Raw genomic sequence first — 14046 nt, forward strand, 5'->3', positions numbered from 1 at the left:
CGACCTAACTGTCTTGCGCTTTTTCCAAAAATCCTATTTACCCGTCTCCGCCTAGCCGTTCGTCAACTGGACTAGCTATCACCCGTGGTGATAGCCGCCCTCTTTTTCTATTTTAAATCGAGGTAACCGTGCAGCGCGTAGGGTTGCTACGGGTCACGATTACGCTATTAAGTTCACAACCGACATAAAATTAGAAGTCCAGGACGGGGAGAAAAACCCAGGAACACCACATCCTAACAAAAAAAACATTTCAAATAAACAAATAACAAAATACAAGCCATAAAACCACTCTATCACAGAAATTATCACAGATTCTCTTCAGTGCATCCCGTGACGCAAATCTTGGTTTGCCCCAAGATGCCATCACCGGTTCACTGGTAAGCCTGTGACCAGGAGCGAATCGTCGGCAATGTCGACGTGCCTCCCGTTCTACTTCCAACTTCCCTACTCAGCTGACTTCCCCGTCACCACTCCCTAGCAATTGCAATCTATGTTGCAAGCCATAGGTCGTGATGGCGGGGGCGTCAGGGTCATATATGGGCGAGGCGTCGTCGCCTCGACAATTTATTTTGTTTAATTGGGCGCCAATATGTTACGAACTGCTTTTTGTCGGTGGCAGTGCCGCTAGCTCAGTCGTTCCTCAGGGCTGAGTACCCCTAATGCCACAGCTCGCAACATAAGTATCGATAACTTCGCGGTCTCACTTTACTAATCTATCGGTCATCACTAAGGGCAAAAACGTAAACATAGCAAAAATCTACAATTATTGTCGGGAAAATGGATTACATTTGGTGGCTATCGATGTCCTAGCCAAGCGCTCCCACCCAACCATGGATGCCCTCAAGATGCTGCAGGGCACCACCCATTCGCAGTCGGCAGGAGCCCCTTCCTCGCGTCTACGGCTACGGTTCCATCTCCCCCACTGGGAAAGCTTATTCACACATAGTGGGTAATATGGTAAGTACAATCATTTATACACATGCTTCTCTTGACAGATTTATCCCTCCTCAGCCTCTAAGACCGAAACCTGGCCGCCGTCTCGGATATTTATGTGGTCAAAGCAGAGGATTTGTTTTGCTGGGAAAGGGTACAGGCGCCGCGGGAACTATGCTCTACCAGCCATGTATTGGTAGAGCTCGCATGGAAACGCGGGCCTCAAGGGAACATGCGCGATGCGCGTGTGTATGGTCACCTAATCCTGAGGAGCTCCAAGGGAAAAGAAGGGACAGGCCGAAAAGGTACGTAAATGCACTGTAAGCTATACCATTTAACTAATGCTCGCGACCCTTTAAATTTTAGGCAAACAACGAGGACAAATAAGGCTCTCGGGTCTAACTCCGGATAAACTTACAAACAGGTAAGTAGATATCAATATATATAATCGATGTACACGTTTATTTAATTTCTGCTAATTTTCAGCCACTGTTGGGCCGGGCCTGGAGGCGATGATTGCCCGGGCTGATGACTTTCCGCCGGAGGCCAGCGGCGATACGGATCTCCGCACGGGAAAACGGCGCTCTCCGGTGAGTGGTGCACGGGCAGTCCGAGATTCGGCTGCCAGACAAAATGGCGATACTTCTCAGCGCCGCAATGCGACCGCTGGAAGTTCGCGAGAGGATGAGGACGCGGTACGCCGGAACGGACTCACCGGGAAATGTTGACGTCGTCGGCGTCGATTGTGGAAGGCTTTCCTGGCTGGTCGCTGGCACCGGTCGAACGGACACCGGTTGCTGGGCAGCCAAATCGGGCTGGTAGGTATGGCGATATCGGTAAAACTCCAAATAAATTCTTCCGGGGCCCTTTGTATTGGGATAAATATTAAATACCGAACTACTCTAGAACTTTCACATAACTCACTATTTAATTTAAGGCACAAAGAAAATTTATACTAGAACTCCTAGCTGCATCTGCCTTGATTGCTGGACAGTATGGCCGCGACTATCACGATATCTGCTGATCATCGCCCCCCGCCATATTACATGGCCTCTCTCGACATTGGGTCATTGGATACATGGGCCATTTGAAGTAATCCCAGAGCGAACCGGGATTAATCTTCAAATGGCCAGATCGCCCGCCCGACTCATCCCGCTGCTGCAGCTATCGCCCTATCGACCTAAACAATCGATAACGTCGCTCCCACTCGACTCCAATTGCAACAAATTAGTAGTTTAAAGCTTCCTTCTCGTCCCACAAACGCTTCGCCATCTTTCCCGCTCCACCGCAGTACAGCTCCGAGTCCCAATAGGCATATTGGACCTTGAGGAAGTGGGAGAACGGGGTTGATCCGCTGATGCTGCAGTAAGTCGCCCAGCATCCTGGCAGTGGCTGGCTATGGCTTCTCCAACTGTTCCTTAGCGGGCGCCCTATTTTCCTCCTCCCTATAGAAGCCAGAGGGTCCTCCAGCTCCGCCTAAGCTGCCAAGCAGCTGGTGGTGGTGGTGTCCGGAGTCCTAATGAAGAGGTCGTCGGAGATCGTATTACTGGTGGTTCTGCTAAAAAGATACTTGTATTAGTACAACGCAACCAAATTCTTTTTGCCAGATCTTACTTTCTTTGCGAGGCACTGACCTCCTGCATCCGATTTTGAGGGTTTCCTTCCATTTTTAATTTTTAGTTTCCACATCGCCTTTGCACGCACACCGCCAAAGATTGAAGTTCTTATTCTTTGGTCCGCGGCTCATGGCGTTCATCGAAATTCACTTGCTAAATCTGGTATTTTTTCTGATATTTCCTTAGCTCATCTGAGTACAGCGCTGAATAACAGACCCGACGAAAAGCGTTAGCCGCGTATTTGCCTCTCGCTCACTCCTATGGTTAGCTCGCGGTCATAATGGAGAGGTCTTCGGAGATCGTTTTACTGGTGGTTCTGCTAAAAATATACTTGTATTAGTACAACGCAACCAAATTCTTTTGGCCAGATCTTACTTTCTTTGCGAGGCCGCGCCCGGCAGGATGTCCATGTAGAGATTTTGAGTCCCACTCGGCATATTCCTTCCCACTGGGATTCTCTAGTGGATCTCCAACAGCACTTCAACTATTCTGCGAATTTGACCGTTTTGTGGAATTGCTTCCTGTCGGTGAAATCCCACAATAAAGGGCATAAGCTTGGATTTGGCGTCCTATTTCATCTGCCCTAACCTCCTGCATCCCATTTTGGGGTTTTCCTTCCATTTTTAATTTTTAGTTTCCACATCGCCTTTGCACGAACACCGCCAAAGATTGAATTTCTTATTCTTTGGTCCGCGGCTCATGGCGTTCATCGAAATTCACTCGCTAAATCTCGCTAAATCAGACCCGACGAAAAGCGTTAGCCGCGTATTTGCCTCTCCCTCACTCCTATGGTTAGGTCGCGGTTTTCGTTGATCTGAGTACTAGGCGGTATGATCAAGTAGGCTTTGTAGTATAACTTCCGATTCGTTTACGTTAATGTTACTTGGATAGCTCAATTTTTTAGCATCTTTCGGCTTTTCGAGTTTTTCTAAAACCTTGAAGCTCTCTACTATCTGAAGCCAATCCGAATTTCTATGCAGAACAGACTTCTACGCACGGTTGCAGTTTTGCCAAATTTTTCATATTTTTTGGCAAACAGCATCGGCACAAGACCTAAATTCTTGTTGGTCTGTTGGTAGCAAACTCCAGCTGTATCGACTCAGCAACCAATCGAGCTTTTTCAGCATTAGTGCCATTTTGAGAGCACCACACTTCGAAAAAAACGTGTGCGGGATAGAACATTAAATAGAAAAGCCTATACCAATTAAGTAAACCAAAACGAAGGTTTTTTATAAATAAAAAATACAAATTGGACAACTAAAGCATATTTAAACAATGACAAACTCATAAAATAACACTTAACAAGGATAACCCAAAAAACAGACACAAGTACCCGTTCCATTCCGATCAAGATATTTTGACCAAAGGGCGGCTAAGGGCAGATGAAACTTCTTTTATTTTGATCTACAGATATCAATCTATGACCATAATAAATATGAACCTGGGAATCGGTGGGGTAGTTAGAAATGGGAAACGAAGAACACATTACAATAAACAAATAGCTCATTGCTTTTAGTTACGTTTAATACCTGTGCGAATGATACCCATATTGTTTTAAAATTATTGGTGATTGTTTTAATATTTTTTTATACCCTTGCAGAGGGTATATTGATTTCAGTCAGATGGGGAGACGTTTCCGACCCCATAAAGTATATATATTCTTGATCAGCATGACTAGATTAGTCGATCTAGCCATGTCCGTCTGTCCGTCTATCCATCCGTTTCTACGCAAACTAGTCTCTCAGTTTTAAAGCTATCGGGCTGAAACTTTTCCAAAAGACTTATATCTTTTGCAGGTAGTATATAAGTCGGAACCAGCCGGATCGGACAACTATATCTTATAGCTCCCATAGGAATAATAGGAAAAACAAATTAAAAAAAATTATATCTTTGGTGTTTTTTAGCATATAACCTCCTAAGCTTGGAAATAACATTTTTTAATTAGTTCTGAATTTCGAATTTAATTTTATCAAAATCGGACGACTATATCATATAGCTGCCATAGGAACGGTCGGAAAATTGGTGGAAAAATAATATGAAACAAGTTATAGCTTCGGTGTTTTTCAACATATAACCTCCAACGCTTGGAAATAACATTTTTTAATTAGTTCTGAATTTCGAATTTAATTTTATCAAAATCGGACGACTATATCATATAGCTGCCATAGGAACGATCGGAAAATTGGTAGGAAAATAATATGAAACAAATTATAGCTTCGGTGTTTTTTGACATATAACCTCCTAAGCTTGGAAATAACATTTTTTTATTAGTTCTGAATTTCAAATTTAATTTTATCAAAATCGGACGACTATATCATATAGCTGCCATAGGAACGATCGGAAAATTGGTAGGAAAATAATATGAAACAAATTATAGCTTCGGTGTTTTTTGACATATTATCTTATACCATTGGGAATATAATTTTTTGTGTTTTTAAATTTAATAAATATAGCTGCAAGGGTATATAAGCTTCGGCTTGCCGAAGCTAACTTCCTTTCTTGTTAACTTTAAATTACTGGTTGAAGACAATTGAAAATACTCATAAATTATTATTTTCATATAAAAATAACATCCATAACGGTTTCTGCGCAAAATATAGTCAAAACTCTTAACAAATTCAATCGCAATTTTCTGCAAACCGTCATATTAATTTATATTGAAAAAATTTTAAAATGTTTGTATTGATATTGTGGTTGGTGCAGGACCAAGGAGCCTTCCAACGGCTCGAAATGGATACATTTATTTGATCGTGAAATTAAATATTGCTTTGCTATTTTTCTAAAAAATATTAGCAGCCTTGTTCTTATGTGCTCCTGGCAAAACTTGGCAACTGTTTCACCAAAGCATACATTATTTTTCTGAAATCCATCTCCATCCATTTTTCGTTTTTTGAAATATATAAAAGGGTATAGTTATGGTTTGCTTATGCCTATCAGATGTTTTTTGGATCAATCGATAGGTATTGACGGGACTAATACATTTTAGTAAAAAAATTTTTTACCTAGAATGAAAACTGTGGGCGCCACAGGTTTGGGCGGTTTGTGGGCGTTATAGTGGGCGTGGCATATTCGCCTAACAAACTTGCGCTACGTACATAGTTTTCGAGATATCCGCGTTCATATTAACGATTTTTTAAAGTTTGTGGGCATTAAAGCGGGCAAGGCAAACTTTTTTTTGGGTCAATAGATAGATAGATAGATAAGAACAATACATTTCAGCTAAAATATTTAGTCTCGCATCAAAACTGTAGGAGCCACAGTTTTGGGCGGATATTGGGCGTTAGAGTGAGCGTGGCACGCTGCTGAAACAAACTTGCGCTGCGTAAGAAGCTCAGGAATCTGCATGCCAAATAATGCCAATGGCCTAGCTCTTATAGTTTCCGCGATCTCAGCGGTCATCCGGACAGACGGACAGACGGACATGGCTAGATCGACTAATCTAGTCATGCTGATCAAGAATATATATACTTTATGGGGTCGGAAACGTCTCCCCATTTGACTGAAATCAATATACCCTCTGCAAGGGTATAAAAAAATGTTAAAACAATCACCAATAATTTTAAAACAATATGGGTATCATTCGCACAGGTAATAAACGTAACTAAAAGCAATGAGCTATTTGTTTATTGTAATGTGTTCTTCGTTTCCCATTTCTAACTTCCCTTAAGCTTTTAGTTGTTTACCCCACCGTTTCCCAGTTTCATATTTATTATGGTCATAGATTGATATCTGTAGATCAAAATAAAAGAAGTTTCATCTGCCCTTAGCCGCCCTTTGGTCAAAATATCTTTATCGGAATGGAACAGGTACTTGTGTCTGTTTTTTGGGTTATCCTTGTTAAGTGTTATTTTATGAGTTTGTCATTGTTTAAATATGCTTTAGTTGTCCAATTTGTATTTTTAATTTATAAAAAACCTTCGTTTTGGTTTACTTAATTGGTATAGACTTTTCTATTTAATGTTCTTTCCCGCACACGTTTTTTTCGAAGTGTGGTGCTCTCAAAATGGCACTAATGCTGAAAAAGCTCGATTGGTTGCTGAGTCGATACAGCTGGAGTTTGCTACCAACAGACCAACAAGAATTTAGGTCTTGTGCCGATGCTGTTTGCCAAAAAATATGAAAAATGTGGCAAAACTGCAACCGTGCGAAGAAGTCTGTTCTGCATAGAAATTCGGATTGGCTTCAGATAGTAGAGAGCTTCAAGGTTTTAGAAAAACTCGAAAAGCCGAAAGATGCTAAAAAATTGAGCTATCCAAGTAACATTAACGTAAACGAATCGGAAGTTATACTACAAAGCCTACTTGATCATACAGCCTAGTACTCAGATGAACGCCATGAGCCGCGGACCAAAGAATAAGAAATTCAATCTTTGGCGGTGTTCGTGCAAAGGCGACGTGGAAACTAAAAATTAACAAGGAAGAACGCTATAGTCGAGTACCTCGACTATCAGATACCCGTTACTCAGCTAAATGGAGATATGCAAGCAGCAAAGCGAGATTAAAATGCGCCACCTACCGGCGGTATACAGATTTAAGCGTTATTGGCGTTAAAGTGGGCGTGGCAAACTTTTTTTTGGGTCAATCGATAGGTATTGATGAGAACATTACATTTCAGTTTTTATTCTAGCATCAAAACTGTAGGAGCCACAGTTTTGGGCGGTTTGTGGGCGTTAGAGTGGGCGTGGCACTCTATTGAAACAAACTTGCGCTGCGCAGGAATCTCAGGAATCTGCGTGCCTAATCCCAGTATTGTTACTCTCATAGTTTCCGAGATCTCAGCGTTCATACGGACAGACGGACAGACGGTCATGGCTAGATCGACTCGGCTAGTGATCCTGATCAAGAATATATATACTTTATGGGGTCGGAAACGCTTCCTTCTGCCTGTTACATACTTTCCGACGAATCTAGTATACCCTTTTACTCTACGAGTAACGGGTATAAAAATGGAAGGAAAACCCCAAAATGGGATGCAGGAGGTTAGGGCAGATGAAATAGGACGCTAAACCCAAGCTTATGCCCTTTATTGTGGGATTTCACCGACAGGAAGCAATACCACAAAACGGTCAAATTCGCAGAATAGTTGAAGTGCTGTTGGAGATCCACTAGAGAATCCCAGTGGGAAGGAATATGCCGAGTGGGACTCAAATCTCTACATGGACATCCTGCCGGGCGCGGCCTCGCAAAGAAAGTAAGATCTGGCCAAAAGAATTTGGTTGTGTTGTACTAATACAAGTATCTTTTTAGCAGAACCACCAGTAATACGATATCCGACGACCTCTCCATTAGGACCGCGAGCTAACCATAGGAGTGAGCGAGAGGCAAATACGCGGCTAACGCTTTTCGTCGGGTCTGTTTTTCAGCGCTGTACTCAGATGAGCTAAGGAAATATCAGAAAAAATACCAGATTCAGCAAGTGAATTTCGATGAACGCCATAAGCCGCGGACCAAAGAATAAGAACTTCAATCTTTGGCGGTGTGCGTGCAAAGGCGATGTGGAAACTAAAAATTAAAAATGGAAGGAAACCCTCAAAATCGGATGCAGGAGGTCAGTGCCTCGCAAAGAAAGTAAGATCTGGCAAAAAGAATTTGGTTGCGTTGTACTAATACAAGTATCTTTTTAGCAGAACCACCAGTAATACGATCTCCGACGACCTCTCCATTAGGACACCACCACCACCAGCTGCTTGGCAGCTTAGGCGGAGCTGGAGGACCCTCTGGCTTCTATAGGGAGACGGAAAAAAGGGCGCCCGCTAAGGAACAGTTGGAGAAGCCATAGCCAGCCACTGCCAGGATGCTGGGCGACTTACTGCAGCATCAGCGGATAAACCCCGTTCTCCCACTTCCTCAAGGTCCAATATGCCTATTGGGACTCGGAGCTGTACTGCGGTGGAGCGGGAAAGATGGCGAAGCGTTTGTGGGACGAGAAGGAAGCTTTAAACTACTAATTTACATACATGAAAACATTCGTTGAACATTCCATTTATTTTTATTTAAATTTCTTTGTGTACCAGCAGACTCCTCCTTTTCAAATTTCTCCAATTGATTTGTTTTCCGTTTGGCAACAAACCCAACTTCTTGACAGTAAGACCATCCTATATGCATTGCGTGTGAACTTTGACAACTTCGGTCACACTACAAAGAATAAGTGATACTCTTAGCCGATCTGAGTACTAGGCTAAAACGGCTAAAAACTGGGGTAATAGCCTCGGCACACAGCCACTTAAAATCGCTGTTGTTACCTTAAACAGATTCATGTACACATAGGGAATTTATGAAGAAAAATCAGCTGATCGGCATTGGAGTACATTTTTTGTCAAACGTATTGAATGCTCTCAATGATTTCTTATATTAATTACGATATTACACCATCTATATATGATTGTTTTGAGAAAAACTATGTCCATTCAACTGAAGCAAGGATATGGCGATGCTCTACTTTTGTTAAGCTTATTTTTATACCCTTGCAAAGGGTATAATGATTTCAGTCAGAAGTTTGCAACGCAGTGAAGGAGACGTTTCCGATCCCATAAAGTATATATATTCTTGATCAGCATCACTAGACGAGTCGATCTGGCCATGTCCGTCTGTCCGTCCGGTTCTACGCAAACTAGTCTCTTAGTTTTAAAGCTATCGGGCTGAAACTTTCCCAAAAGTCTTATATCTTTTGCAGGTAGTATATAAGTCGGAACCAGCCGGATCGGACAACTATATCTTATAGCTCCCATAGGAATAATAGGAAAAACAAATTAAAACAATTTATATCTTTGGTGTTTTTTAGCATATAACCTCCTAAGCTTGGAAATAACATTTTTTTATTAGTTTTGAATTTCGAATTTAATTTTATCAAAATCGGAAGAATATATCATATAGCTGCCATAGGAACGGTCGGAAAATTGGTGGAAAAATAATATGAAACAAATTATAGCTTCGGTGTTTTTCAACATATAACCTCCAACGCTTGGAAATAACATTTTTTAATTAGTTCTGAATTTCGAATTTAATTTTATCAAAATCGGACTACTATATCATATAGCTGCCATAGGAACGATCGGAAAATTGGTAGGAAAATAATATGAAACAAATTATAGCTTCGGTGTTTTTCAACATATAACCTCCAACGCTTGGAAATAACATTTTTTAATTAGTTCTGAATTTCGAATTTAATTTTATCAAAATCGGACGACTATATCATATAGCTGCCATAGGAACGGTCGGAAAATTGGTGGAAAAATAATATGAAACAAATTATAGCTTCGGTGTTTTTCAACATATAACCTCCAACGCTTGGAAATAACATTTTTTAATTAGTTCTGAATTTCGAATTTAATTTTATCAAAATCGGACGACTATATCATATAGCTGCCATAGGAACGATCGGAAAATTGGTAGGAAAATAATATGAAACAAATTATAGCTTCGGTGTTTTTTGACATATAACCTCCTAAGCTTGGAAATAACATTTTTTTTATTAGTTCTGAATTTCGAATTTAATTTTATCAAAATCGGACGACTATATCATATAGCTGCCATAGGAACGATCGGAAAATTGGTAGGAAAATAATATGAAACAAATTATAGCTTCGGTGTTTTTTGACATATTATCTTATACTATTGGGAATATCATTTTTTGTGTTTTTAAATTTAATAAATATAGCTGCAAGGGTATATAAGCTTCGGCTTGCCGAAGCTAACTTCCTTTCTTGTTAACTTTAAATTACTGGTTGAAGACAATTGAAAATACTCATAAATTATTATTTTCATATAAAAATAACATCCATAACGGTTTCTGCGCAAAATATAGTCAAAACTCTTAACAAATTCAATCGCAATTTTCTGCAAACCGTCATATTAATTTATATTGAAAAAATTTTAAAATGTTTGTATTGATATTGTGGTTGGTGCAGGACCAAGGAGCCTTCCAACGGCTCGAAATGGATACATTTATTTGATCGTGAAATTAAATATTGCTTTGCTATTTTTCTAAAAAATAATAACAGCCTTGTCCTTACATATGTGCTTCCTGGCAAAACTTGGCAACTGTTTCACCAAAGCATACATTATTTATCTGAAATCCATCTCCATCCATTCTTCGTTTTTTGAAATATATAAAAGGGTATAGTTATGGTTTGCTTATGCCTATCAGATGTTTTTTGGATCAATCGATAGGTATTGACGGGACTAATACATTTTAGTAAAAAAAATTTTTTACCTAGAATGAAAACTGTGGGCGCCACAGGTTTGGGCGGTTTGTGGGCGTTATAGTGGGCGTGGCATATTCGCCTAACAAACTTGCGCTACGTACATAGTTTTCGAGATATCCGCGTTCATATTAACGATTTTTTAAAGTTTGTGGGCATTAAAGCGGGCAAGGCAAACTTTTTTTTGGGTCAATAGATAGATAGATAGATAAGAACAATACATTTCAGCTAAAATATTTAGTCTCGCATCAAAACTGTAGGAGCCACAGTTTTGGGCGGTTATTGGGCGTTAGAGTGAGCGTGGCACACTGCTGAAACAAACTTGCGGAACTCAGGAATCTGCATGCCAAATAATGCCAATAGCCTAGCTCTTATAGTTTCCGCGATCTCAGCGGTCATCCGGACGGACAGACAGACGGACATGGCTAGATCGACTCGGCTAGTGATCCTGATCAAGAATATATATACTTTATGGGGTCGGAAACGCTTCCTTCTGCCTGTTACATACTTTCCGACTAATCTAGTATACCCTTTTACTCTACGAGTAACGGGTATAATTATTAAGATGAAACCAAATAAATATATTCTTCCTTGCTTATTTTTAAACTGAATGATGCTTATTGGTGGTACTATGTTTCAGAGCTGCCGTGGCTTTTTAATGAACGCTTCCTTCTGCCTGTTACATACTTTCCGACTAATCTAGTATACCCTACTACTTACTACGAGTAACGGGTATAATTATTAAGATGAAACCAAATAAATATATTCTTCCTTGCTTATTTTTAAACTGAATCATGCTTATTGGTGGTAGTATGTTTCAGAGCTGCCGTGGCTTTTTAATGAACTATGGTTGGAGTCGAGGTTATTGAATTGCTTAAAGTCCTGATTTAAAATTAGAGTTTGTATGAAGCTGCTGATAAAGAGCTAAAATAAATAATTCCGCAATTAAATATAAATAATTCCGCAGTAACGGAATACCCTAACTGTCTAAAGTATCATCAAATTTTCACCTCTAGTTCAACAAACGCACAGTTAGGTTTATTTTGACTGGGATAGCTAAAAATATCATAATGGACGAGGACATTTTGCTCCCTGCCGACACGTTGGCTATTCCTAACGAATTCCTGTCGGCGCGATCCAAGCGTAAAGCCGAGGAGGAATATCAAATTGTTAACCAGGCCGGAATGGATGCTCAATTCGAGGAAGATTGGGCAAGAAACCCTATAAGTACATTTAATATATGCTGACTTTTCCTGCTTGCAGCAACTGAGTCAGTTTTGGTACAGTGCGAAAACTAAACATACTCTGCGCGATGTTGTGCATAAGCTATTGGCGGAACAAAAGGCTGATTTGGGAGATTTTCATATTGCTCTCCTATCATGTCCATCACTTTACAAGGACATAAGAAACATCCATGACAATGGTAAGCAAGCAGATTAAATGCCTATGCCCAATGATGATTTCGTGCCTATTTAGTCCGCATCTTTGAGTACGATCCAAGATTTGGAGCCTACGGCACGGACTTTGTGCTCTACGACCTAAACTGCGTAGGAGGCAACACGAACTACCTCAAAGAGCATCACCACCAGTATGACTTAATCGTTGCCGATCCGCCCTTCCTGTCTCAGGAGTGTACACTCAAAACTTGTGAAATAATCACCAGGCTGCAGCGGAACCCGTCTGAGTGCAAGATAATTCTTTGCTCTGGGGAGGTGGCGGAACCCTGGCTCACTAGCGGCCTGCCCGTTTTTAAGTGCGCCTTCCGACCGGAACACGAGCGTAATCTGGGAAACTCGTTCGTGAGCTACGCTAATTTCAATTTAGACGAATATGTTGAAAATAAATAAGCAATTGCATTGAGGTATAAATGCCGAGTTAGAATTTATTTCGCAACCAGGTCGGCCCCCTTACGCTGTTGCACGAGTTCACGCAGTCCGTCTTCTTCATCCTTGAGGGACTTCTGTAGAAAGGCCTTCTTTTTTTCTGGTAGTTCTATCGCCTTGTCGCACTTCTCTTGTTTGGCCTTTAGATCTTCGCGCTTGTACTGCACATTCGTCAGCAGGAACATGCGGCCAACGGACTGGTAAACTCTAGAAAGGAATAGTTAAAAAGCCATCTGAAGATGATTTACATCCAAGTTACATTTACCTTGCGTGTTCGGAAAGACTGCTAGTGCCCTTCTCAGTAAGCTGGTACTTGTGCTTGCCCGTTTTGACCATGTCGCACTTCATGTCGATCATGTTGATCTTCTTGGTGGTTTCCAGTTTGTTGATCTGCATTTCAGAAAAGGCCTCTTAACGAATACTCGTACAGTGGGTGTTGGATTAGCTATTTGGGGAACACTCGTACACACAGCTTAATTGAAATGTCACCCGTTTACCTTCTTTAGCTCTATGTCCATTAGTGCCATTTCGTCTGGTAACTGTTCCTTCACAGATAAATTATGATATATTGATTGTTTTCGTTTTAAATTCTATTGAAATAAGAACACCTGCAGTCAGATTCGTGATATTCTTTTTATTTTTTTCATTGTCCCGCACCCGTTTTATTTGTATATATCGATAGTTGTGTCTGAACTATAGAACACAATTTATAAGCCTGTTTAAACAGGGGGGTTTTCGCTTAAAGCCTAGTACTCAGATCGACGAAAACCGCGACCTAACCCTAGGAGTGAGCGAGAGGCAAATACGCAGCTAACGCTTTTCGTCGGGTCTGTTTTTCAGCGCGGTACTCAGATGAGCTAAGGAAATACCAGAAAAAATACCAGATTTCGCGGCCCAAAGAATAAGAAATTTAATGTTTGGCGGTGTTCGTGCAAAGGCGATGGAAACTAAAAATTAAAAATGGAAGGAAAACCCCAAAATCGAATCCAGAAGGTCAGATCAGATGAAATAGGACGCAAAATTCAAGCTTATGCCCTTTATTGCGGGATTGCACCGACAGGAAGCAATTCCACAAAGCGGTCAAATTCGCAGAATAGTTGAAGTGCTGTTGGAGATACACTAGAGAATCCCAGTGGGAAGGAATATGCCGAGTGGCACTCAAATCTCTACATGGACATCCTGCCGGGCGCGGCCTCGCAAAGTAAGATCTGGCCAAAAGAATTTGGTTGCGTTGTACTAATACAAGTATCTTTTTAGCAGAACCACCAGTAATACGATCTCCGACGACCTCTCCATTAGGACCGCGAGCTAACCATAGGAGTGAGCGAGAGGCAAATACGCGGCATCCTGCCGGGCGCGTTCTCGCAAAGAAAGTAAGGTCTGGCCAAAAGAATTGCGTTGCGTTGTACTAATA

The 14046-nt window shown here is 41.0% G+C and overlaps 3 protein-coding genes and 1 long non-coding RNA gene across 8 annotated transcripts in view; 2 read left to right on the forward strand and 2 right to left on the reverse strand.

Annotated features, from left to right (window-relative positions):
* The first annotated feature begins 706 nt into the window (after window positions 1-706).
* Window positions 707-14046, forward strand: part of LOC139354811 (uncharacterized) — a 31651-nt gene continuing 18311 nt past the window's right edge. Inside the window, exons 1-6 of the mRNA XM_070999057.1 lie at window positions 707-957; window positions 1012-1238; window positions 1300-1357; window positions 1420-1751; window positions 13473-13833; window positions 13893-14005. Of these exons, the coding sequence (XP_070855158.1) occupies window positions 835-957; window positions 1012-1238; window positions 1300-1345 (396 nt within the window). The 5' untranslated portion in view covers window positions 707-834 and the 3' untranslated portion in view covers window positions 1346-1357; window positions 1420-1751; window positions 13473-13833; window positions 13893-14005. The remainder of the gene's footprint in view (window positions 958-1011; window positions 1239-1299; window positions 1358-1419; window positions 1752-13472; window positions 13834-13892; window positions 14006-14046) is intronic.
* On the reverse strand, window positions 1363-3398 carry LOC139354812 (uncharacterized). Of its 4 annotated transcripts, none has more exons than XR_011605673.1 (3): window positions 2925-3398; window positions 2548-2865; window positions 1363-2488 (listed from the first exon to the last, which is right to left on the reverse strand). It is a non-coding gene; the product is annotated as an uncharacterized lncRNA (long non-coding RNA). The 4 variants fall into 4 exon arrangements; XR_011605674.1 differs by having other exon boundaries at window positions 1363-1799; window positions 1858-2488; window positions 2548-3398; XR_011605671.1 differs by having other exon boundaries at window positions 2548-3398.
* On the forward strand, window positions 11618-12617 carry LOC118878440 (protein-lysine N-methyltransferase CG9154-like). Its single transcript, XM_036821423.3, has 3 exons — window positions 11618-11960; window positions 12013-12172; window positions 12226-12617. Exons 1-3 carry the CDS (start codon window positions 11820-11822, stop codon window positions 12594-12596), a joined length of 672 nt encoding a protein of 223 aa, XP_036677318.2. The 5' UTR covers window positions 11618-11819; the 3' UTR covers window positions 12597-12617.
* LOC118878442 (prefoldin subunit 1) lies at window positions 12606-13427 on the reverse strand. 2 transcript variants are annotated; one of them, XM_036821427.3, is made up of 3 exons: window positions 13130-13427; window positions 12898-13022; window positions 12606-12839 (listed from the first exon to the last, which is right to left on the reverse strand). In XM_036821427.3, exons 1-3 carry the CDS (start codon window positions 13157-13159, stop codon window positions 12632-12634), a joined length of 363 nt encoding a protein of 120 aa, XP_036677322.1. In that variant the 5' UTR covers window positions 13160-13427; the 3' UTR covers window positions 12606-12631. The 2 variants fall into 2 exon arrangements, with proteins under 2 accessions (XP_036677322.1, XP_036677323.1); XM_036821428.3 differs by having other exon boundaries at window positions 12898-13077; window positions 13130-13422.

This window comes from Drosophila suzukii, unplaced genomic scaffold (genome assembly GCF_043229965.1).
Source record: "Drosophila suzukii unplaced genomic scaffold, CBGP_Dsuzu_IsoJpt1.0 scf_24, whole genome shotgun sequence".
NCBI classification, from domain to species: Eukaryota; Metazoa; Arthropoda; class Insecta; order Diptera; family Drosophilidae; genus Drosophila; species Drosophila suzukii.